Genomic DNA, 26,771 nt, shown 5'->3' with positions numbered 1-26,771 from the left:
TGCAATCTTGGCAGTACAATTTAGAATCCAGATGTGAGAAATCAGATTGTCCCCTTTTCAATCTAGAAAGATGCTGTTCAGTTTGGAGCTGGGATGCAATCAAGTACCACATGATGATATTAGATTGATACTGTGAGCTACATATGATCCCCTCTTTGGTCATTATTTGGAATGAATCTCCTCTCAACCTGGAATTCAGCTAAAATCTTCAGGTTAAATCAACGAATAATTCCCCGTGTCATTATATTTGAGCTTTGTTCATTTTTAGCAAGTTGTTTTATTGCATCCCCAACAGGAATTTGGATTTTTAAAAAATCACCAATCAGGCTTCCTTTTGGCTGAGTCCAGAACATCAATGATAGAATCATTTCATTTTGCTGCTGAGGTAAAGGAGCCTCAGTCAGTAAAACAGTGGGGAAAATGGCAGAAACAAGGAGGGAAAAAATGGATATTTTCTAAGTTTCCCTAGCGATCTTATTCACTAACCAAGCAAACTTATGCAGTTAAAATGGAGGGAAACCCTCAGTGCCTTTCCAAGGTAGGGTCCATGATTTACCAGAGCCATTACATTACATTTACTTTGTCTTCTCTTAAACAGGAGTTAATAGAGCTCTCCTAAACAAGATAAGATGGATTGACAGACCGTGACTTGAATGTGTGATTTTATGATTAGAGCTAAACTCAACAATGGGTTGAGTGTCAAAATACCTGGGTCCTAAACTATCAGCAATGTGAGGAGGACAGTGTAGAGCTTCAAAAGGACATAGACTCATTGGAGAATGGGCAGACAGATGGCAGATGAGGTTCAATGCAGAGAAGTTTGAGGTGACTCATTTTGGTAGGAAGAACATGGAGAGACAATATAAAATAAAGGGCATTACTCTAAAAGAGGTGCAGGAGCAGAGGGATCTGGGTGTATATGAGCATAAGTCATTCAAGGTGGCAAGACAGGTTGAGAGCGTGGTTAATAAAGAATATGGTATCCTAGGCTTCATTATTAGGGGTGTAGAACAAGGAATTTATGTTGAATTTGTATAAGTCACTAGTTCAGCCTCAGCTATTGAGCATTGAGTCCAATTCTGGGTGCCACACTTTAGGAGGACACAATGAGGAGAAACTTTTTTACGCTGGGAGTGGTTAAGGTTTGGAATGCATTGCCTGAGAGTGTGGTGGAGGCAGGTTCAATGTGAAGGCATTAGAGAGGGTGCAGAAAAGATTCATGAGAATGGGTCCAGGGATGAGGAACTTCAGTTATGAAGATAGATTGGAGAGGTTAGGACTATTTTTCTTACAGAAAGAAGGTTGGAGGAGATTTGGTAGTGGTATTCAAAATCATCAGGGGTCTAGACACAGTGGATGGGGAGAAACTGTTCCCACTCATGAAAGGATTGAGAATAAGAGGGCACAGATTTAAAGTAATTAGTAACATAAGCAAAATAGTGATATGAGGAGAAGCTTTTTTACGCAGCAAGTGGTTAGGGTTTGGAATGCACTGCCTGAAAGTGTAGTGAAGGCAGATTCAATCAAGTCTTTCAAAAGGGAATGAGACTGTTATATGAAAAGGAAGAATGTGCAGGGTTACAGGAAGGCAACAGGGGAATGGTACAAGGTGAGTTGCTCATTCGGAGAGCCGGAGCAGACACGATGGGCCAAATAGCCTCATTCTGCAACATAACAATTCTGTGGTTCTGTGAAGCTTGCTACTTGTAATTTTTTTGGAACTGATCACAACTTAGTTCTAAAAACGTGAAACTAAAACACCAAAAGTAACATCTAACAAATTTTAAGTGTGGAGAAGTTTATATAGTAATGAAAGGAAAATACTATTAATAAAATGTAACTTTGAGAGAAAATCAGATAAAGTTAATTCTGAAGCTAAGAATGTTGCATACCAGTAATATTGACTTTGCGGACTAATGGCACATTAGCCTCTCCAATTGCACTAAGAAGAGTGCTGTAATGGATTAGCCAAGTTATTTGGTTATTGACCACTAATTCCTGTAGGTTCCTATAATCAAGAACGTCAGCAAAGATGAAGGGACCTGTAAATTGAATAAGGAAATGTTCACTGTACCTTGAGGTAATATGTCAAGATGCAATTTTAATTGTAAAGAACGTGTGGGTAAAATCTTTAATATTATTAGTAATCTGATGTTTCTATACTGTACGACTACATATAAAGATGATGATGACAAACAAATCAGAGTTACTTTTTAAACAAACTGCAAGATTAAAAGTGAGTTCCTTAAGCTTTAATTTTCACTAAGATTAAAATCATTCTCTTGGGCTTGTAAAATTATTACTAATCGTAATATTGTAAACCGGTTTTATTCTATATAAAAATTATGGCCAATTTTCCATTGTCAAACAGATGATTAAGGGCCCTTTGCTCTTCCAGAAGGATCAAATTAAGATAAAAGAAAGGATTCCATTATAGATGTCAGAATGATACATTTATCTCTTAAAGCTTTTCTGGTCTGGTAGATTGAGATTCTGTGTGTTCATTAGACCAATGGGTCATCAACCAAGAAAGCTAGTGAACTACTGCACTGGACAACTCTGTTGAGTAGATACACAGGATTTCACACATGGGTTTTCAGGAAAGAATTGTACATAATATCTACACTCACCATTTTCAAGAACTTCAGCTGCAGGCTTGCGGATATCAGAAAGAATGACATTGTTCCTTCCAAATGACTTCCTGTGGGATGGAAATGCAACAAGAAAATATTTCTCTCAAAGTTCTTTTTCTCTCTGAAGGACGTGGACTCTTTGTTGGTTCTGCAGATCCATTTCCCTCCAGCCAATTTGCACAACTCACCGTTATCCCTGTGTGAGCTCTGACAATGGATGTTGGCAGCCTGCCAGTGCTCACACATGGACCATGGTCACTTATCCAAGATACCCAGAGAGTGATGGGTATCTCAGCAGTAGTTAATGCTTACAGGAGGAGGGGAGAAAGATGGTGGGAAAATAAATATTAGTGATCAAATCAAAGTGAAAACAGGAAGAAACAAACCAGAGAATACAGATAAGAAAGTCCCCATTGATAATTTTATGGCATCAATGTCACTGCAGATCTACTTTAAATCTGCACCAAATTTGTGTGTTTTATAGATAGAGGCAAATCCAACAAGAAAGAAAACAATCTGAAAGAAATATTTTACGGATGGGATTTGAGAGCTTAGAACATTATTGACCATGCATTTGTAAAATAAAAATTAGATAATGATTTGTCAGATTCCAGTGATTCTGGCTGCCAGCTCGGTATTGCTACATAATAGTTTCCAATAGTATAATTTGTTATGACCACAGCTGATGTTATTCACTGAGCAAGCCAAACCCAGAGGGAAACTTGTCTTACTGATCATAACTTTTAGTTTGAATTTTGAAAACAAAGGAAAAAACTACTGATCCCAGAAGCATAGGATCCCAGTAACACTTTTAGGATTTTAAAATAAAAAGATTTATTCACAACAAACTTAAGCACACATGATTAAAGTTACACAGTCTTACGAAACATCCACCCCTAAAAAAACCCACTTGGTCAGAACAAACAAGTAAACTACTTGGCAACAGCTCTCATAGATTTTTAACCATTAAAATCCAATAATATTACCCAAGGCAAAACTGCTGTCACTGTAGTAAAAGAATGCCACACAACCTCTCACTCTCTTTCACTCTGCTGTGGAAATCCAAGAAAGTTTTGAAACAAACCACTTTCTGAAAACAAGGACTTTTCTTGTCTCACTGGATGGCTGTTTCAGATTTCACACCTTTTCTCAGCACAGAGTTGGTCTCAGGACATCTCCCCCTCACAGCCAACCACTATTCAAATATATTTCCTTAAATATATTTTTTCCCCTTTCATCTTAGATTCCGTTGTTCTCAAATGCCTCTTTTAATTCAACTTTTCCAAAGTATAAAAATCTTTCATGTTCTCCTATTGCCTGCACTTTTGGGTCAAATAAAATTCAATAATCCTCCCTTGTTTACTTCTGAAACCTTTGTAAGTTGTAAAAGTCTCTTGTCACTTCTAAACTCCCCTTTGAAATTCAACATTTCAAAAGTCAATACCTACCTATCACCAACTGCAAATTTTAAAACCCAACCTATTGTCTTGTAAATCCACTTCACCAGAGCCTCTCATTACAAATGCATGCATCTAGCCCCTTTACCCTTTTATCTCCTAACTCTCACAAGCTGTCTTAATGAACCCTCTCCCCAGTTTAATTAATCATGGACACATACACACATACACACGTTCTTCTTTACAGAATACCACCATATTCCCAAAATATTAAAACCAATCACATCCATCTTCAAAAATTCCAGAACCAGAGTCAGCTCCATAATAGTGCTCCCAAAATTCTGGGAATTGGTGCATGGGTTGAGTGGGGAGGGGGACAGGAGGAGACAGAATTTGGGATGGACCTTGGACCCACTAGAGCTCTGACCCTTTCATCATCAGAATTCCTGCATTTTCAGGGATGAGCATGTACAATGTATATTTCTTATTCACACTCTTAGCAAGACTGGGTGGAAGTGATACTGGTGAAATCCAGGGGTCCAGTTTTGCTACAACCAATAAGCTATGGGGGTAATTTAACAAATGGTTACATAAATGATTGCAGAAACTATAGGGAGCTAAAACAAAGATTACATTTTTTTATTGTCCCTTTATTGGCACCTCCTTCAGCCAGTATCACCACCAACACCCCTTCAACCTTTTGTTTATGACATCTTTTGCAATCTCTCCTTTACCTCCACCTATCACTGGCCTTCTATCCAGCTTCACCTGTCCCAACCCCCTTAAACAGTATATATTTCACCATATTTCTACTTCTCTTTAACTCTGAAGAGGAGTCATATGGACTCGAAACATTAACTCTATCTTTCTCTTCAAAGGTGCTGTCAGGCCTGCTGCGTTTTTCCCAGCAATTTTTGTTTTTATTCCAAATTGCCTCTTGGACAACTTTCCTTGCCTGCCCTTTTCTGCATATATCGTCCCACATGTTCATGAAAAATCACATCCTTAAGTGATGACTTTCAGAGATGTTGTGCGTGTTACGTTTTTAAGACTTCACCAAATATTTCTCTTGTGATAATAATAAAGATTGAACAATGTGATAATAAAAAAGCATATTGGCCGGGATTTTCCAGCCCCATTGCGGGTGGGATCCTCCACAGGCGAGGCGGTGCCCCAGCCAGAAGTCCATTGATTTGCTGCAGGACCAGGCAGCAGGCGAGTGTGGAAAATCCCACCCATAATCTAAATAGTGGGAGATTGAAGAGCTCCGAGATGCTGAGGGATCTGGGTGTCCTACCACATGAATCGCAAAAGGCTAGAATGCAGGTACAGCAAATAATTAGGAAAGCTAATAGAATGTTATCATTTATTGCGAGGAGAATTGAATACAAAAGTAGGGAGGTTATGCTTCAGTTACACATGGCATTGGTGAGGCTACATATGGACTACTGTGTATATTATTGGTCTCCTTATTTAAGGAAGGATGCAAATGTGTTGGAAGCAGTTCAGAGAAGGTTTACTAGACTGATACCTGGAATGGGTGGGTTGTCATTTGACAAGAGGTTGGATAGACTAGGCTTAGTTTAGAAGAGTAAGAGGCGACTTGATTGAAACATATAAGACCCTGAGGGGTCTTGACAGGGTGGATGTGGAGAGGATGTTTCCCCTTGTGGGAGAATCTAGAACTAGGGGTCACTGTTTAAAAATAAGGGGTCACCCATTTAAAGCACAGAGGTGAGGAAATTTTTTTCTCTGAGGGTTGAGAATCTTTGGAACTCTCTTCATTGAAAGGGGGTGGAAGCAGAGTCTTTGAGTATTTTAATGTAGAACTAGATAGATTCTTGATTAATAAGGGGGTGAAAGGTTATCGGGGGTAGGCAGGGATGTGGAGCTGAGGTTGCATTCAGATCTTATTGAATGTCGAGCAGACTGAAGGGGCCAAGTGACCTACTCCTGCTTCTAATTTGTATGCTCGTATGTATGTTTGTATGTGCCTAGAATTAAAGACCATTCTCAGAAATAAATCTTTGTTCCCTATGAATCAGGTTGTAACCTTGTACTCATAATATCTGATGGAACGTTGCCCAACGATTGAACGGAAAACCTTGTTGCTCTAATGAACTCATTTATTTGTTACACGTTCTTCTGATCCTCAAATAGAGGAAGAATAAACCACAAATCCAATTCATTGTAACAAGAGGTAGCCACTGGCTACAAATCCAGACACCAGGAACCACTTACTTTTATCTTCCAATCCTTTGGATATACAAAGAAGGTAAAAGATGTAAATCTTTGCTAACTCTTAATAATATAAGCAGTGTCCAGTATGGATTGGCCTAACCAGCACCTTCAGCATCTCTCTTGCTGGGTTCAGAAGAGCTGAAGGACTGGGCGAAGGCTTTATCTACCCAGAGTCAACAGTTCCTGGCTGCAGATGCATCAATCAGTTGGCCTTCAAAAAGGTACAGGACCACCTCCCCCACCAGAAATTTCACTCCAATCTTTCATCTACTCATAGGATAAAGCCAAGCTTTGACAATCTTAATACCAAGCATCCAAATGGGAAAAATAAATGTGGCTAATTTAGTTCTGCCTCCTGGAATCAGGAAAACAATATTAAATAACTGTCACCTTTATGAGCTATGATGAATAATCTTCATTGTGCTATCTATCTATATAATTCTAGACAAAAGAGCTAAATTCCAAAGATGATGTTTGAGTCACTGCCCTTGACATCAAGTTAGTATTTGGTCGACTGTAGGATCAAGGAGTCCCGGCAAAACTGAAGTCAATGGGAATCAGAGGGAAAACTCTCCACTGGTTGAAGTCATATCTAGCACAAAGGAAGATGGTTGTGGTTATTAGAGGCCAATCATCTCATCCCCAGGACATCACTGCAGGAGTTCCTCAGGGTAATGTCCTGGGCCCAACTGCTTCATCAATGACTTTCCTTCCATCATAAGGTCAGAAGTGGGGATGTTCGCTGATGATTGTACAATGTTCAGTATCTTTCACAACTCCTCAGATACTGAAGCTGTCTGTGCCCATATGCCGCCAGACCAGGACAACAGTCAGGCTTTGAATGGATCAATGGCAAGTGGCATTTGTGCCACACAGGTGCCAGGCAATGACCATTTCTAGCTAGACTAAATATAACCATCTCCTCTTGACATTCAATGTTATTACCATTATTGAAACGCCCACCATCAACATCCTGGAGGTTACCATCGACCAGAAACTAAACAGGACTAGCCATATAAACACTGTGGCTACAAGAGCAGGTCAGAGGCTGGGAATTCTGTAACTCACCTCCTGACTTTCCAAAGCCTGTCCACCACAAATTAGGAGTGTGATGGAATACTCTCCAATTGCCTGGGTGAGTGCAGCTCCAACAACACTCAAGAAGCTCGACACAATCCAGGACAAAGCAGCCCACTTGATTAGTACTCCATCCTTAAACTTTCAGTCCGTCCACCATTGGCACACAGTGGCAGCAGGGTCTATAATTTACAAGATGCACTACAACACAGAAATCTTCTTTGACAGCATCTTCCAAACTCGCAACCTCTACCACCTAGAAGGACAAGGGCAGCAGATAGATGGGAACACCACCACCTGCAAGTTCCCCTCCAAGCTACTCACCATCCTGATTTGGAACTATATCCTTGCTCCTTCACTGTCACTGGATCAAAACCCTGGAACTTTCTTCCTAACAGCACTGTGGGTGTACCAATACCTGATGGTCGGCTGTGGTCCAAGAAGGCAGCTCACTACCACCTTCTCCAGAGCAATTAGGGATGGGCAATAAATGATGACCAATAAATGATGACCTTGCCAGTGATGCACACATTCCATGAATGAATATTTAACAAAAAAAAATCATGTGTATTTTGTATAAAAGTAATGTGCATTTCCTTCAATAGGTCATCAGAAAGACACAAATCATGAAGAGATTATCAACAAGTTGCATATTTATAGTAATGTCAAATTAATGTAGTAAGATATTCCAGAATGCTTCACAGGAGCATTATCAAACAAAATCTGACACCAGGGCCACACAAGGAGATATTAAGACAAGTGATCAAAACTTTGGTCAAAGATGTAAGTCAGCATGCAGTAATCCTATTTAAACTGAATGGCCATATTTCAATAATAGATATTAAAATAATTTGGAATTGCTTACGATTTAAAATGTGACAGAACTCCTATCGCTTACAGTGCCTATTAATGTGTAGACATCATCACATCAACATCCATCATAAACACACATCTTGGGGCCTAGGGCAGTATAACTCTAGTCTAAAAGGCTACTGCACACCCAAAGCCAAACTGGTCAAAATTAGTTTCAGGATAAATCTTTTATCATCTATGACTGTATCAAGAATTCTAATACTCACCTAAGAAACTTTGCAAGACCAAAACCAAGCTGACCCAATCCACCTAAACAGGAAATGTAACCATTAAACAGAGGATTTTAACAATAAATTCTTTAAAGACTGAATTGGACTGCATTCAAAATAAATCAACCTAGGCTCAGTTCTGGCACTTTTGCCTGAGTCAGAAGGTTCAAGGCTACTCCGGAGACTTGATCCACAATATAGGCTATCTCAGTGCAATATTGAGGGAGTGCTGTCCTGTTAGAGGTGCCATCTTCTCAGTACAAAAAAAAATCCCAAATGGCACAGTTCAAAGGAGAAATTTTGTTAGTGTGCTAGGCAGAATTTGGCCAAAACAATAAAAACCAGCCAGTGGCAATACACCCTGCGTGATGTTACTTCACATTGATGCTGAGACTTGATGTACATTATTAGCTGCATGCAGAGCACATCATCTGCCAGGGTAGTGCAGATATCTTGGAGGATTGTTGGACTGGAGGATGTTACAGAAGTAATGATGGAGGCATAGTTATGGTGGGATTTGTAAACAAGGATGTGAATTTTAAAATTGAGGCATTACTCAACCAGGAGCACAGTGGGTGATAGATGAGTGTGACGTGGAGCATTTTAGGATATGGGTATAGAGTTTTGGATGAGTTTGAGCTTATGGAGGATGGAATAGGTGGAGTTGATCAGAAGCTTATTGGAATTGTCAGGTCTAGTGATAACAAAGGCATGGACGTAGGTTTCAGCAGCAGATGAGCAGAGACAAGGGTGGAATCGGGTGATGTTATGGAGGCAGAATGGAGTGAATATGTGGTCAGGAATAGTTACAATGTCAAGGGTGCCACAGTCTGGTTCAAGCAATTACCAGGGAATGGAGCGTATGGTGGGAGTAATTGTTGAATTTGATTGAGTTTCAGTCTAAAATCAGAAGTCTTATCAACTTTGAGCTGGTCCTGAGCCTTACCCACTAGAATTTATAGCAAATGGTCCGAAATCTGCACAGAACTGGGATCATGAGAACATAAGAACTAGGAGCAGGAGTAGGCAATTCAGCCCCTCGAGCCTGCCCCGCCATTCATTACAATCATGGCTGATCTAATTTCGGCCTCAACTCCAATTTCCCGCCCTCTCCCCATAACCTTTCAACCCGTTACTAATTAAAAATCTGTCTATCTCCTCCTTAAACTTATTCAGCGTCCCAGCATCCACTGCACTCTGAGGTAGTGAATTCCACAGATTCACCACCCTTTGAGAAAAGTAATTCCTCATCTCTGATTTAAATCTACCAGCCCTTAGCCTTAAACTATGGCCTCTCATTCTAGAATGCCCCACAAGGGGAAACATCCACTCCACGTCTACTTTGTCTATCCCTTTAGCATCTTATATACCTCAATTAGATCTCCTCTAGCAAATATAGGCCTAAACTGCTCAATCTCTCCTCATAAGACAAGTCCCACATCTCTGGAATCAATCTAGTGAACCTCCTCTGAACCACCTCCAATGCAACTACATCCTTCCTCAAGTAAGGGGACCAAAACTGTCCACAGTACTCCAGATGTGGTCTTGTACAATTGCAACAACACTTCCCTATTTTTATACTCTATTCCTTTAGCAATAAATGTCAAAATTCCATTTGCCTTCCTTATTACCTGCTGTACCTGCATATTAGCTTTCAGCGATTCATGCACGAGGACACCCAAATCCCTCTGCACTGAAGCATTCTGAAGTTTCTTTCCATTTAAATACTAAGTTGCCTTTTTATTCTTCTGACCAAAATGGATAATCTCACACTTATCCACGTTAAACTCCATCTGCCAAATTTTGGCCCATTCACCTAACCTGTCCATATCCATTTGTAAATTTCTTATTTCTTCATTGCAACTTACTTTCCCATCTATTTTGGTGTCATCTGCAAATTTAGCTATAATACCTTCTATCCCTGAATCCAAGTCATTAATATAGATTGTAAATAGTTGGGGCCCAAGGACTGAACCCTGTGGCACCCCACTAGTTACAGCTTGCCATCCAGAAAAAGACCCATTTATCCTGACTCTCTGCTTTCTGTTGATTAACAAATCCTCTATCCAAGCTAATATATTACCCCTAACTCCATGTGAACTTCTCTTGTGTATTAATATTTTGTGCGGCACCTTATCAAAGGCCTTCTGGAAGTCCAGATATACTACATCTACAGGATCACCATTATCCACTTTGCTTGTCACATCTTCAAAGAACTCTAGCAAAGTAGTGAAACATGATTCACTCTTCATAAAACCATGCTGACTCTGATGGATTGCATTTTGACTTTCCAAATGCCCCATTACTACTTCCTTAATAATGGATTCCAATAATTTCCCAAGGACAGACATTAAACTAACTGGTTCTGCCCCAAAATGCTCTGTTCTTGGCTAGAAATTAGACATTTCATCCTGTCTTTTCTAGAAATTTCATGGCCTACAGTGCAGGAGTTTTATCTGCTCAGTATCTGGCTTTGAGATCAGAGGAATAGAAAAAGTATAGGATCAGATTATGAAGACTCCAAAAACAAAAAAAGGTATTCGGGAGTTTGCTTGATTTTTTTTCTATTTTTTTACTAGATTGACTTTTGGGGTTGGAAGCACTTAGTCTGACCTTTGTCTCAAGAAATTCAGTAAATGAGGTCAAATCTATAATAAAATACAGTACTTTAGAATAAACAGGATACACATGCCCCTTTTCATTACATGCTTTCTGATATTTTTATGTGCTTTCGTATTACTGACATGCTCCAATTCACCCTATGATGGATGGCCATTTTCATCTATTTACAATCGATGCAAGCAACATGAATTAAAGTAACACAAGGTATGCCCAGTCTGCTGGTGATCATACAGAGTGCAACAGCTCCACAGGGAAATAATAGGGAAAGGGAAAAGAAGCAATGGCAGAAAAGAACCAAGATAAATCCAAGGCCATTAGCACCATTTGTACAGATTTGTAAAGAAACAATAAGAACAGCATTGAAAGCTGCCATCACTTTCAAGACCTGTGATCAAGATCCTCGGATCATAGGTTTTAGCAGCCTCTTTGTGCCTGTAATTGCGATCGCCGGTGAACTGCTGAGGTGACCAGCTCAGAAACTTAACCACTATTTGATGCAGCATCGGAAAGTTACAACAGTAGTTTTGAGTAGCAGCTTTCCTTGATCCTTCAAATACAAATCGTTGCAGGCCTGTTAACATCTGTAACCTAGAAAAACACAAACAAAAATAATTTGCTAATCATTTGCAACATTTGTGCAATGGAGTTACATTGGAGGAGCTTACACATTGTTGAATCATTAAAAAAAAGGAAAGACATTAAAGGGGAAAGCTATGGAAACTCTTGCTGACAACTCAACCTTCCGCACAATGAGTTTGCTTGATCTTAGTTCGTTTATTGGAACAACAAATGGAAAACTGGGCAGAGAGCCCTTTCTCATACCTTTCAAATTTGTGTCCTGGTTGACCAACAACTATGGAGAGACTTATGGGATTGACCTTATTTTTAAGGTGAGGAAGATGTAAGAGAATAGTGAATATAAAACACTACAACAAGGTACACTTTGCAGCAACTTATCAGTGAGACAAGTGTTGTGAATACCTAATTCATGTGTTTTAGAGGTATCACTTTTCATTTTAAGAATTGATTTTAAATGTGAGTTAAATGGAAACACTTGATTGAGAAACGGGTAAATAACCCTGAAGTAAGTACAAACTAAACAGATTTGGGGTATTGTCGGTTCAAAGAGGAAATTTTATTGTGTTGCTAGGATGGTAGTGAAAGATGCTTATGCCCATCATTATAATGGCCCACCTGGATCTCGCTAGAGGAGACTATTTGACTCAAGACATCTCAGAAAATGCTTTGAAGTTGAAGTTGGAGAGAATTATTCATGTAGATTCCCAAGATCAAAGAAATTCCAAAAGCAACCTGTAAACACTGGGTTTCTTGGTGGAACCAGTGGGTCTGGAAAGGTGGCCATTATCTCCATTAGAGATATGAATTATTCATGTGAGCCCCAGAACCAAATGGTTCTTTCGAAGGTAAAATGTAATTAATTTACATTTCTGTTTGGAATATCCCAAGTGTGCCAAGTTGCTATGGAAATGGGCATTGCAGGGAGGTATTTATTTCAGGTTATTACCTGTGTGTTTTCTCACAGAAATAGGCACTCAGCCTGAGAGCAGCTTGGATGCAGGCAGTCAGCTTGGTGGGGGTTTGGAGAAGGCAGATAGAGGAGACTGCCAGGAGCTGGAACCATAGCAAAGGGCTATTAGAAAACAAAGGTTTCTTTCTGATTTTAGAAGGCCACTAAGCAAGGAGGCAAGTGAGATCCATGGTTAAGGGAGAGTCAGAGAATCACCTAGCCAAATGCTAATGAAAGGATACCAAAAGAATTCACACCTCAGAGAATAGCTGGAACACTAAGGAGAAACCAAAAGTGAATTCCTGAGAGCTGTAGCATACCTTTGTTTGATCCCAAAAGTAGTGAATGAACCCTCAATATTTTGTAAGATATATGGGAACTTGTGGGTGGAAATAAAAAATAGAATTGGGCTTACAACCTAATTAATTGCAAAACAGAGAGTGTTAATTTATTATGGCTTGCTTTGTTTAAATTTTGTATAATAAAGTTTTGTTTGTTTAAAGCGTGAAATCTTGTAGTGTAGTTCTTTCAGTTAATCATTGGGAGTTCAATTTTCTTCTTAAACATTAATAGAATTTATGGAAATCATAAGTTAGAGAGTTCTTCTCCTTTTTCTGTGATAATTAAAAATAACAAAGAATAAACATCCTGATACATGTCATTGTCCAATATCAAGACAGCATACATTGAAGATTCCCACATACACAAACCCAAGATTTGAAAAAAAAATGTTATTTCTTCAGCCCACCTATTTCTGCATCAACTATGCTCTCATTTGAGTGAGATTAAGCTAAAGATATTTTTTAATATATATAGCTAGATGGGCGGATTATTTAGAGATGTCATACATAGGTTAAATTAAATCACTTATACACCTGAAGATAGTCAGTGTTTTAAATGGGGAAAAGAAATAGGAGCAATTGAATAAATACTGCAAAAGAAAATGCTTCAAAGACACTCTGAAGCTCTCCTTTAATGTTAATGCTGTTGCATTTGATTTGGAGGAATTTGCTACTTTTTTTATTATTCATTCACAGGATGTGGGTGTTGCTGGCCGCCTTTTTTGGCCAGCATTTATTGCCCATCTCGAAATTCTCGTGTTCAGAGGGGCATTTAAGAGTCAACCACATTATTGTGGATCTGGAGTCACATGTAGACCAGACCAGGTAAGGACAGCAGATTTCCTTCTCTAAAGGGCATTTGTTTGCTCAGGATGGTGACAAATTGTCCATCAAACTGTGTCACGCTCTAATGCCTTAATGATGAGGTAGAGAAGGGAAGAAAAGGAAACAAATCCTGAACTCCAAGTCCCACTACCTCATGGAATGTCCTACTTCATGTGCCCATCGATCTGCGGGGTGGAGAATCGGCCTGTTCAGCCACCTGAGGGCCCTTCGCAGAAACTTACGGTCCGGAGTAGATGTCATTCTCTAATTGAGGGTCAGCCAAATACGTACTGAAAATAGCGTTGGTACATTCATTGTCTATGTTGGAATGACAGGAATAATATGAAGGAAACTTACTGTCTCACTTCAGATTTGGAATAAATATGAGTGTTTGACAGTATGGTTTATTGTTTATTTCAGGTAAGTTGCCCTATTAAGATTGCTCTGTGAGGTTTAGAAAGACCCTACACTTGGTAATGTATTACAGTGACGTGTTTCTCTGATCTGACCAATTTCAATATTTAAATTGAAAGGAGTTCAGTTTTGGCTATTGTATCTTAAGGGAAATAGGATGATGGGATTGACGACCTTGCTACCATACTATACAGGGGGAGGGCGGGGGGTGGAACCCCTCGGGCTGTATGCACCAGGGAATGTTTGAAATGAAATGCAACTGTACATTGTAAATATAACCTGTAATTGCAAGTGCAGTGAGACTCCTCACCTACTGCATTGAAAGAATCCGATCTGTTTTGCACTTCATGTAATGTCAAATTTGAACCACTTTTATAAATTAAGAATAAAGAATACTTTTGGAAAGATAAAAATCGAGAGATTGCAGACTGCAAATCTTCCACGTGTAAATTGTGGCTTCTAGTTATTTTAGCACAAAGCATCCTGAGTTACATACATTTTACTCTGGAAATTATTTATTGCATAATATTTTGTTTTTAATGACCGGAAGAATATCAGAAATAGATGCTCCTCTGTCGATTACAACGAAAATCAATTCTTCCATTGCTATAATCAAAACGTAACTCAAACAGAAAGTTACTGTATTCGCTGCTGAATATGATCGACGATCAGATTCAAATATGATCAGCTAAATATTACCAAAGCTGATACCTGTTCTTAAGGAGGATGCATGGGTATTCAAAGAAATGTGTTTGCAAAAGTCGTAGTGAAACAAAACAAATCATCTAAATCCGCTGACACATCAGTTCTAAGTGATTTAATTTTAAGTTTGATTTTTTTTAAGAAAATTTGCTTTGCATTTTAACATTTGGTTCATTTGACTAATGACGTTTAGCTTTCATTTTGCCAGGATCTTAGGCAGGATTGTTGCACCTCACCCCAACTGCATTTCATTTGGAAAGACTGCCTTTGAAGGGTTTATCACATTGATGTGATCCTAAAGTTTCTGCATCCTACCATTTAAATGGTATTCTCAATTAGCTATAAATCACAAGCGATAAAAGCAACATTCTCTTTTTCGACCTTTCTCTTTGTCTAAAACCATATCCATTGAAAATATACTCTTAATCGTTGTAGACATTTACGGAATCGACCTGGTTACCAGCAGTAACAGCGTGTCAGACACAACGACCTGTGTGACATTTGAAGCTTAAAATTCTACAATTGTAAAAGCAAAGCTGAGCTCGGGACAAGGAAAAAGTGAATGACGAAGAAGAAATATCGACATGTATTATGTAAACTAAATACAAAAGACAGAAGGAAAAGGAACAAGCGGGAACGATTACATCCGAGGCTTTGCTTCTTTCGCTGTTTCTCACACCTTCAAAATGTTTCAACTATGTGAAAACTTGAAGAGTTCTTGTTTCCCCTCACCCGGCAATGTCCTCTTCTATAATATCTAGGGTAAACGGATTCCCTCTAAAGATCAGGGCAAGCATCTGGATTACCTTCACCCACTGGCTGTTGACGAGTAGTTTAAAGCGGGAAGGGTGGTGATAACAGACTGACTGGGAGAGGCTGATTCAATGACTTTGTTATCTATTAGACCATGAGACCAGGCTGTCGGGCACTCTGGGAGCTGTAGTCCGCTGCTGGCCATTTCTTGTACATTTCACATGCAAAAGACTACAATGTCCAGAGCGCACTCCGGTGCATGGAGCGGTCAGCCCCAGGACTACAGGCTGGTCCCTCCGAGAAAATCCCTTTATTCCAGCTCTGTTCAAGGTCATTCATTAAACAGGAATGTCATCAACATCCACAGTCAGTCTTATTTTGGTTGCAGCTTTCTCTATAGGAAGGAATTTTACAGGGCTCAGGATAGCTGTGAATAGGTGACATGTCCTTAATGTAAAAATTATCCTCTGTAAATAACGCTAAGAAAAATTATGCGTCCGCACACGGTCGGTAGAATAGGCTGATAATAGAGTTGCTGACCCAGCAGTGACAGAGATGCGGCTATTGAGAGTCTGAGAGCATTTACTATCAATCCTGGAAGGAATGAGGAGTTTCCTGGGCTCAACCTTTGCCAGTTTTCTCTGACTTTATTGCTAGATAATAATTGGTAGAACATGAAGTCCTGGAATTGCCGATAATTATCTACAAGACCCGAATAAACGATCCTATAGAAAGGTACACATGGATTCTAAAAGAAGAAAAACACCGAGCACGTCCCACAGCATCCCCTCAACAACTGGGGTAATATAATTTCATGGAGTAATACTCACATAAAACCATTCGATCTCAAAATGTTGTTGCTGGAAATTCGCTGCTTAATGGTCTATTCACATCAGAGAAAAATGTCACGGAATATTAAGTACTTGATTCCATCACGTTAACCTTCTCAATTGTGCATTCACAAAGAGGACAACATTACTCAGCACTGGATAATTGTTCCTCACTTCTGAGGTTTGGAATCAGTGAACAGAGGTGAAAAGGACATTTGAAATGATTCTTTTTAAATGAGGAAAAGATCATTATCTTTACTTTGGCTACCGAACATCTCTCTCTCTGCAGGAGAAATGTCACTCTTGACGAACAGTCCTTAGAACCAACCTCCTCAGAAATTATTTGGGTGAGAAGTAAGGGGTTTTCAAAGAGATTGGTTTAATTGGATTGCACTAGAACTGTTTAATGGAATAACTGCAATTTCGAGGGGGTTTCTACACTTATTAACGTCTCAATGACTCGGGGCGAGTGTCGCTACTGGCACAGAAACTCATCTAGAAGGAGAATAAAATCGCTTCATGACATTAGAGCAGGAATCAATTCGGGCAATAACTATAACTATTAATGTCGACCTCAATTCTGAAATACAATACCCACATTAAAACGTTTATAATTTGAACTGTATTTTTAACATGCGGGGCCATTCGGTCCATTTAATTAAATTAGTGTTTCCTAATTACCCTAAGTTACCCATTATCTTCGATATAATAGTGCCGCAGTCCTGATGTGGGGATTTGATGCTCTGGGTGATTTGATCAGGAACCTCATCCACCCCCCCGCGAAATGTCTTTCCCGAATTTGTTTGGCATTGGACAGCTTTGCCCTGCCCTGATTGGCCATTCGGTCAGAAAGTTCCTATTGGCTAATCGGGGTTTCCAGGGGGGTGCTCAGTGTGAACGGAGTTTCCAGTTTGCAAGAATTCACTCGATTGAGAGAAATTCCCCTTTTCTCAAACTTTGTGGAATTCACTGAAAAAAACCGGAGAGTTTGATTTGAACGCAAAATATTTCAAAAGAATCGGGGGTAATGGTGGGAGGAATGAGAGAGGAGGAAAGGGAGAGGGGAAGGGAGAGCGTCTCCGCCCCCTCTACACTTTTCCTCTCTCTACCCTTTCCCATTCTGTCTCTCTCTCTCCTCTTTCCCGCCTCCCACTCCCTCTTTCTTCCCCCTCCCTCTCTCCCTCCCTCCCTCTCTCTCTTTCCCCCTCCCTCTTCTCACTCTTTCCCCCTCCCTCTCTCTTTCCCCATTCTCTCTCCACTTTTCCATTCTCTCTCTCTGTTTCCTCCCTTCCCACTCTCTCCCCTTTCCCACCCTCTCTTTCTTACTCTCCCCCTTCCTGCTCTCTCAACTTCACTTTCCCGCTCTCTCTTTCTCTCACTCCCCTTTCCTGCTCTCTCTCTCCCCCATTTCCAGCTCTCTCTCTCCCCCCTTTCCCGCTCTCTCTCCCCCTTTCATACTCTCTCTCCCCTTTCCCAGTCTCTTTCTCTCTCCCCTTTCCCAGTCTCTTTCTCACTTCCCTTTCCCAGTCTCTTTCTCTCTCCCCTTTCCTAGTCTTTCTCCACTTTTCATTCACTCTCCACTTCTCCATTCCCTCTCTCCTCTTTCCGTCTCTCACTATTTCCTCCCTTCCCACTCTCTCTCCTTTGCCACTCTCATTCTCCCCTTTCCCACCCTTTGTTTCTTACTCTCCCCTTTCCCACTCACTCCCTCACTCCCCTTTCCCGCTCTCTCTCTCGCTTCCCTTTCCTGCTCTCTCTCTCACTCCCCTTTCCCGCTCTCTCGCTCCCCTTTCCCGCTCTCTCTCTCTCTCTCGCTCCCCTTTCCAGCTCTCTCTCACTCCCCTTTCCTGTTCTCTCTCTTGTTCCCCTTTCCCACTCTCTCTCTCGCTCCCCTTACCCGCTCTCTCTCTCGCTCCCCTTTCCTGCTCTCCCTCACTCCCCTTTCCTGCTCTCTCTCTCTCTCCCCTTTCCCACTCTCTCTTGCTCCCCTTTCCTGCTCTCTCTCTCTCTCTCTCCCCTTTCCTGCTCTCTCTCTCTCTCCCCTTTCCCACTCTCTCTTGCTCCCCTTTCCTGCTCTCTCTCTCGCTCCCCTTTCCCGCTCTCTCTCCTGCTCCCTCTCGCTCCCCTTTCCCGCTCTCTCTCTCGCTCCCCTTTCCCGCTCTCTCTTGGTCCCCTTTCCTGCTCTCTCCCGCTCTCTCTCGCTCCCCTTTCCCGCTCTCTCCTGCTCTCCCTCACTCCCCTTTCCTGCTCTCTCTCTCTCTCCCCTTTCCCACTCTCTCTTGCTCCCCTTTCCTGCTCTCTCTCTCTCTCTCTCCCCTTTCCTGCTCTCTCTCTCTCTCCCCTTTCCCACTCTCTCTTGCTCCCCTTTCCTGCTCTCTCTCTCGCTCCCCTTTCCCGCTCTCTCCCGCTCCCTCTCGCTCCCCTTTCCCGCTCTCTCTCTCGCTCCCCTTTCCCGCTCTCTCTTGGTCCCCTTTCCCGCTCTCTCCCGCTCTCTCTCGCTCCCCTTTCCCGCTCTCTCCCGCTCTCTCTCGCTCCCCTTTCCTGCTCTCTCTCTCGCTCCCCTTTCCCGCTCTCTCCCGCTCTCTCTTGCTCCCCTTTCCCACTCTCTCTCGCTCCCCTTTCCCGCTCTCTCTCGATCCCCTTTCCCGCTCTCTCTTGGTCCCCTTTCCCGCTCTCTCCCGCTCTCTCTCGCTCCCCTTTCCCGCTCTCTCACTCCCCTTTCCTGCTCTCTCACTCCCCTTTCCCACTCTTTCTTGCTCCCCTCTCCTGGTCTCTCTCTTTCTCTCACTCCCTCTCTCCCCTTTCCCTTTCCCTGCCCTGTTGCCCCCTTTCCTGCACTCATTTTTCCCATACCCCCTTTCACGCGGCCCCCCTTTCCCACACGCTTTCTCTCTCTCACTCCCCTTTCCTGCTCTCTCTCTTGGTCTACCACCAACATTACACCTGATTCTTTCAAAATATTAAGCATTCAGATCAAACTCACCCTTTTTTCCCTGTGATTTCCATACAATTTGGTAAAAGGAGGCTTCTTTTTGACAAGTGAATCTTCTAAACTGGAAATTCCATTCATCCCACATGAAACCCCATTCCATCTGATCCCCCTCCCCCCGGAACATCTGATAGGCCGTCGAAGCCTTCTGACTGGATGGTACATCAGGACACTGAAAGGCGAGCCAATCAGGTTCATCTCCAAACACACACACAGCCTCAAATCTAATCTTAACTGCCTCCCTAACAGCACTGTGGGTGTACCTACGCCACATGGACTGCAGCGGTTCAAGAAGGCAGCTCACCACCACCTTCTCAAGGGCAATTAGGGGTGGGCAATAAATCTAAATCTTAACATTTCTTATATATACCGGCCTCCTTGGCGTGAGTCATTCATTTACAAACGTCTCTATCGTGAGCGTCCAAAGTGACAGGTGTTGATGGTGGGAAATAAAAAGAGGACAAATGAACATTAAACCCTCCCCCTCATTAATACCAAAGATGTGCTGGGTGAAAATTAAGTCTTTGTTCCTCAGGAGCAGTGGGTTAGTTTTGTCCAATTACACCGGTACTAAGACTCACGCCACCAGGAGCTCCATTTCTCAAAGAACAACAACCTTCATTTTTAAAAGCATCTCACTCTCCTGTTGGACATTTTATTGCTGCTATTTTGAAGCAAGCACATCTATTCTAGTTTGGTGAGACACAATATCAGAATGAATGACTCTTGTCAAACAGATTTAATATTATATCGGTGCAGTGTGATAAGACCAACTTGTGGGTGATCATAAATCAATACAGTTTCATTTTTTCAGATAAAACTTTGCTTAAATTAAATGTGTGAATTTTAAACTGACTCTTCAATTTACAGCTTCATTTTGCACAACTCTTCAACCCATCAATATTCAATACATCCTACTACTTGAAGGTTTTTTTGTAATCGTTCATGGGATGTCGGCATCGCTGACTGGGCCAGCATTTATTGCCCATCCCTATTTGCCCTTGAGAAGGTGGTGGTGAGCTGCCTTCTTGAACCGCTGCAGTCCATGTGGTGTAGGTACACCCACAGTGTTGCTAGGGAGGGAGTTTCAGGATTTTGAACCACTGACAGTAAAGGAATGGCGATATAATTCCAAGTCAGGATGGTGAGTGACTTGGAGGGGAACTTCCAGGTGATCGTGCTCCCATGTGTCTGCTGCCCTTGTCCTTCTAGATGGTAGTGGTCATGGGTTTGGAAGTCTAAAGAGCCTAGCTGAGTTCCTGTAATGCATCTTGTAGATGGTACACACTGCTGCTACTGTGCCTCGGTGATGGAGGGAGCGAATGTTTATGAATGTGGTGCCAATGCTGCGGATGTTCTGGATGGTGTCAAGTCTCTTGAGTGTTGTTGCATTCATCTAGGCAAGCGGAGAGTATTCCATCACAGCCCTGTCTTGTGCCTTGTAGAAGGTGGATAGGCTTTGAGGACTGGGTTACTCACCACAGGATACCTAGTCTCTGACTTGCTCTTGTAGCCACAATATTTATATGACTAGTCCAGTTCAGTTTCTGGTCTATGGTAACCCCCAGGATGTTGATAGTGGGGATTCAATGATGGTAATTCCACTGAATGTCAAGAGGCAATGCTTAGATTCTCTCTTTTTGGAGATGGTCATTACCTGGCTCTTATGTGGTGCTAGGGTTATTTGCCACTTGTCAGCCCAAACCTGGACATTGTCCAGGTATTGCTGCATTTGGACAAGGAGAAGGTCATATATAAACATTACTTCTTCACTGAAAATGCAAATTTGACATTGTTGAAATGCCAATTTTTGCCTATTTTTGCTGGAGAGTAACCCAGTACACAGATTCAAGGTTCCAGCCACAGTTGGTGCATCAATTCAGCAGGTGAAGCCAGACTAAAGAATTCCACATTGGTACAGCAGGCAGCACTCAGTGCTGTAACTCCAGCTGCTCAGATCCTGCTGTATGGTTTGCATCTGCTCTTCCCTATGGAGCAAGTGGGTAAAGCCAAACCCATGGAGAGATGCTGTGCTCAGAGCCATTTCTCTCTGGGGAAGATCAGTGACAGGTGCCAAATTCCCTTGAATATCTGGGCGAGGCAGAGGTTCAGGAGAAGGTCACTGTTTCCTCTTCAGTACCTTTGAAATTGGGGAGAGTTTTCGATTATTGGGAGCCTTTGCCTGTCTGTGTTTGCTGCTTTGGTTCTATGCCGAATTTTCTAAGGATAGAAAAATATAGTTTGAATGAACAGAGACATTTAGCCCAGACAATTTAATGGCCTTATGCATGGTTTCATGTAGAGTGGTAGTATGCAAATATCTGTCCATGGGTCAAATTCAATCTATGAGATTCTGTGTCTGCCCCATTAAGATCCTTCCAAATTGTTTTCTTCCTGGTACTTGCATGCATGGCTAACTTAATCACCTCAAGACAGTGGGTCCAGATTGGAGGGTTTTAATAAGTCAGGAATCAGTGTTTGCAGTCTTGCAGCCTCTGAAAATATTAAAAATCTGAAGCATTCTAATCTGCTCCATCCTGCTTCTCTAGGGTCTCAGTCAGATCCCATTCCAATTGCCTCTGCGAACAGAGCAAATGTGTTTTGTGTTGGGCATTATATTCTTCCAGGTAGTGGAATCCTTCTAAGGATGCAATCGAACTGCGGGTGAGAGAACCAGATAAAAGAGGGGATAAATGAGGTAGATTGAAAGACCTATGAAAGGGTGAAGATGGAGAATGAAAGCACAGGAGAGGGGAAAATGAGGAGAAAAGGGGATGAAGGATGAGAGAAAGGAGAATGAGGGGCCCCACACAATGCTGCTGTCAGTAAATGGGCGTCCTGCTTTTCATGTAAGGGACATGTACGGCCTATGCATGGGGTTTTGTATCATGGAGGACTCATTCATTGGATTTGACAGCTGTACCCAGCACCATCCATCAATCAGAATTAGCTGGCCTACAGGTTGTCTGAAACAATGATCATGAGCTGACTGTGCACTGAATTTCAGAACTCTGTCAAAGGGTCATGAGGACTCGAAACGTCAACTCTTTTCTTCTCTGCCGATGCTGCCAGACCTGCTGAGTTTTTCTGGGTAATTCTGTTTTTGTTTTGGATTTCCAGCATCTGCAGTTTTTTGTTTTTACTACTGAAACCAAAGCCTTTGCTAAAGCAGAGCCTTTGTATGTAATAGATTCTCTTTGAGTTTGACTATCTCAGTCGAGTAAAGATTTGAGATCTGTCAGAATGTTCACGAAATGGGATTTCCCAAGGAAGCCAAAGAACCTGCCCAGACCGACCTTGTTGTTGTGAGGGGGATGGGAGGCAGTGGAAGATTTACCCATGGATTCCCCTGTCCCTCCTCCAAACCTTTCCTCTCTCTCCCAACACACACAAGTGTATATGTACACACAAAGATTTAATTCTTACTACTATCAATTTTTTTGAAAACTGTATTTCATATTAATTCAGATACATATAGGTGATCAAATCTGAAGTTGATAAATTGGCAGAAATTATGTTGAAAAGGAGATACTACAAATTCATTTTTAAATGTTTGACACAACATATTGAAAAATATATTACAAATGACCCTTGTACTAATAAACTTTATTTAAAATTTGATTTTATACAAATATAAATGTTTTGAAACTTTATTAATGTGCAGAATTAACAAACCCATTTTGATCAGTGAAATAAAAGCGGTCTTAATCCCATGAACACAAAATTTCTTCATCACATTGTAAAACACAGAGCAATTGAGAAGTGGTATTCAATAATATTATAATAATAACTTTAAAGGAGAGGTGAAGGAAGAATGTAATGCTACCATTTTACTATTTATTCTGTTGAACATTTGCTTGTTACCACTGGATTTCACATTGTGTGAAACGACCTATAAAGAATTCAGGAAACCTTCACTCCAACACTCAATAACAAGTATTAAAAACACATATGGCTAAACTGTTCATTTTCATAATTCAGTCTCTTCTCAATGTGTGAAGTTTTGCATGAATTGGGTGGGCAAGCTTTAGACACATGTCCATTGAACCAGCCACGCCAAATATTATTGTAGTTCTCCTTTACCAACACTGGATGGCATTGCACTGCTTTTCTAGATGCTGGATCCTTCAATGATCTTCAATTACAATGCAACATTTACTAAACACAATGAAATTGTGACTTACTGAGACAGTAAACCTGCAATAAGATTAGCATCCGTTCTCTTACTTAAAAAACAGATCCATAGTTATTGAGGGTCAAAGCTCCCACATCTCCTACCTTACAGCTTTTCACTCTTGACCCTTATCCTTCCTATAGAGGAAAGTAGATGCCCACATCATTTTGATAGGTGTCCATTGAAATATTATTTTTTAATCTGAATGCAGATCGCTTATCGAGCTTCTCTGCATAAACCAAAGCAAGTTTGCTGATAATGGTATGAATGCAAGTGAAATTGTCAGCTCAAAATCAAAGTCTGTCCCAGAATATCTTCAGGAGAGAAAGTCTTTCAAAATTACAAAAGATGCTCAATTACACCTGAAACAATCCTATATCTATATTTAGAAAAAAGCATCCAGGAGAATAGTGTAGGCTGATCGAGTTCCAGCAGTGGAGAGACTCTGCAGAGAACTTGGCTGTCCCATTAAGAACTTGTATTGTTGGCCCTAACAATGTTTCTACTTCAGAGTGGAAATAAACATGTGTACAAACATGGGTCAGCTGGCTAAATAATCAGTAGTTAAGGAGCGAGTGATCTGTATCTTATTAACTGTTACGAGTTCACAGCTGATTCATTATAGTTTTCATATCAACAAAGCAAATAATCAAGTAAAAACAGTACTTTAAAACTTTTATTCAGCTACAGTTGTATTTATCAGGATGGAAATTGCTTTCCCCCAACTCTCCCTCAACTCTGTCATCAATGGTTTCCTATGTCCACCTCTGTGGGTGCACAGACCAAGTTTTATTTTTGTTTTTTCTATAGCCCTACAGCTGGTGATGACCTTGAAAGGGTAAAGCTGGGAAATCCTGAAAATCATTCCGATCTATACTGGACTCTGAATATCAAATGCTGAAAGTTTCCTATTTTCTGGCATGGTCTTCCTTCACAACAGACAGTTCTGTACTTGTTGGATTTGCTTTTCTCCTGCTGTGTTCCATGATGTGATTAATCTGCTCCCAAGCCTCGTTTTGATGCTCTGGTGATTGATTCCATCTTAGGAACAAACCTGAAACATAAACAACAAAATATCATTGGGGTGACTGTTGAACTGGACCTATTCTGTGTTTACATTTAAACCAAGATGAACTCTTCACATTTTCTCCCTTCTTTATTTATCTCACTCTCTTTTCTTTTACTCTCAACTTTATTAACTTGTTCGCCCGCTTCCTCTTCACCGCTTTCTCCTTTCCTCACAGATTCCTCATTCACTAGTTACCTATTTCCTCCTTCACTGAATTCCTTCTTCCTCAAGTTCCTCCCATGCATCTTCATTTCTTTTATAATAATTTCCCCCATTCTATCTACTACATACATTACTTCATTATCCTTATTCCTCCACCTCCACCTTTGTAATCTTCTTTCCCTCTTCTTTCTCTTCTAATCTTCTTTGCAATGTGCTATTGCTGTTATGATAGAGCTTCATCCTTTAGGCTTTGGGGTTTTTACTTCACCCTCTATAGGGTAATGCTTTATCCTGAATTCTTCTATTGATCTTAGCAGCGTAAGTGCCAGCCTGAATTACCAATATGAACAAAGCAGCTTTATTGTTTGAGAATTCAGTAACAAGAAGGCTGAAAATTTACAGGCTCAAAAAGGTTATCTTTCAGCAACTACGAGATTCTTTTCTGCTATTTTTCCATTGTTTGATGAAGGGGAAAGAGTTGATTTAAAACACTTTGTTTAAATTTGTTCTCCAATTTGCTAACTAATAAGCTTACAAAACTTAAGTTACTAAAGAAAAGATGTCGACATATTTGGCAAATATTATCATCCAATTAAGTTCTCCTTTTCAGCTTGCCAATCGTCATCTGTGGTTTTGTTTCAGTTACAATTCCTTCCCCTCCCATCTGTTTTAGGTAGCTTCTGAAACTTTGCACTGCCTGCATCATCGCATACATTTTCAAACACTCCCATGAATCTTGTATGACAAATCTCACTTGAGTTTGATTCGTTTAACATTATGGGTCATTAGTTCTTTCTTCTCCTCTTTGAGAAGATATTTTTACGTTCACAGATTTTGATCTTCAGTTGCTGTCCTTATCTAAATATATCCTGTTTGAATCAGCTTCTGGCAATCTCTTCAATATGGTTTTAAGTATTTGCCATCCAAAGGCTGTTGTCTGCAGGGTGAACATTGAAAAATAATATATGCAGGGGTGGCCAAAACTGCAGTTTACTAAGCCACATAAGGCTCTTTTACAAATGAAATGAGGCTTTACAGAAAAATGTGGGGCAATTATTAAGGTGGGGTGATTAATGTGGATCATTCTGAAGAACTGGACAAGGCCTTGGCTGGATGCATGGAGCTACCCCATCCACCAGTCCGAATCGAACTTGATTGGTCCAGCCCAATTTCTGGGATTCAGAGTTCACATCTCCAGTAGCTGCTCCCAAATGCAGCTTGCAAGAGCACCTTCCTGTGCTGAATTGTCTGCCTGGTGTCACCTCAGCTGCAGGAGTTGGTGCTGCCAGACTGGGGTGAGGGCAAGGCCAGAGGGGGCCCAAAAGCAGGGCTGGGGAAGGGGGTTTGGGGTGGGGGTGGGGGGGGGGGGGTGGGGTGGGGGGGGTGCGGAAAGTGGGAGTGGGCCAGGGGAGGCCGAGAACAGGGCTGATAGTGGGGCCAAGAGAGGAGGAGGCAAACTGGGGCCTGGGGTTTGGGCCCTGAGAGCTACTTCTCTCTATTCTAGCTCTCCCACATTCTCGCAAGGTGGAGAAATCCAGGTAGGGGGGAGGGTGGAGTAGAAGGTGAGGGTGCCTGGATGAGTTGGGGAGGTGCATTGGGAGGGAAGGAATGGGTGGGTGAGTGGGCTGGGAGGGAACATAAGCGTGTGCAATGGTAATAAAAATATTTCTGTGTCTTGTGGCTCTCAAGTGTCTGGAGATTATCGTATCTGGCTCTAAGGCTCAGAAAGTTTGACCACCCCTGTAATAAGCTATCCATGTACCTTCCTTTGAATTTAATTACTTTTCACCCAGTCTCTTAATTTGTCACCTTTCTAAACCACTGTTGTGGGGGGTCATTGCCGATGTTTCAATGCATGTTATACCATTACAATTCTCCTGGATTCTCCCAAAGCTTCAACTCCTCGGTTAAGTAAAATTCAGTAAGTGTGTT

The 26,771-nt window shown here is 41.3% G+C and overlaps 2 protein-coding genes across 6 annotated transcripts in view; both read right to left on the bottom strand.

Annotated features, from left to right (window-relative positions):
• Positions 1-15,672, bottom strand: part of LOC121291891 (L-threonine 3-dehydrogenase, mitochondrial-like) — a 32,159-nt gene extending 16,487 nt beyond the window's left edge. The window contains exons 1-5 of the mRNA XM_041213538.1: positions 15,542-15,672; positions 11,438-11,640; positions 8,428-8,470; positions 2,631-2,701; positions 1,893-2,042 (exon numbers count right to left, since the gene is read on the bottom strand). Of these exons, the coding sequence (XP_041069472.1) occupies positions 1,893-2,042; positions 2,631-2,701; positions 8,428-8,470; positions 11,438-11,633 (460 nt within the window). The 5' untranslated portion in view covers positions 11,634-11,640; positions 15,542-15,672. The remainder of the gene's footprint in view (positions 1-1,892; positions 2,043-2,630; positions 2,702-8,427; positions 8,471-11,437; positions 11,641-15,541) is intronic.
• A 7,349-nt stretch (positions 15,673-23,021) lies between these two features.
• LOC121291405 (myotubularin-related protein 9-like) overlaps positions 23,022-26,771 on the bottom strand; it is a 54,516-nt gene continuing 50,766 nt past the window's right edge. For all 5 annotated transcript variants that reach the window (XM_041212519.1, XM_041212520.1, XM_041212524.1 and 2 more), the window contains one exon: positions 23,022-24,662. In XM_041212519.1, the coding sequence (XP_041068453.1) occupies positions 24,517-24,662 (146 nt within the window). In that variant the 3' untranslated portion in view covers positions 23,022-24,516. The remainder of the gene's footprint in view (positions 24,663-26,771) is intronic.

The sequence above is a fragment of the Carcharodon carcharias genome, chromosome 19 (assembly GCF_017639515.1).
Source record: "Carcharodon carcharias isolate sCarCar2 chromosome 19, sCarCar2.pri, whole genome shotgun sequence".
Lineage (NCBI taxonomy): Eukaryota > Metazoa > Chordata > Chondrichthyes > Lamniformes > Lamnidae > Carcharodon > Carcharodon carcharias.
Note: the sequence above shows the minus strand (reverse complement) of the source record. Positions and strands in the feature narration are given on the sequence as shown.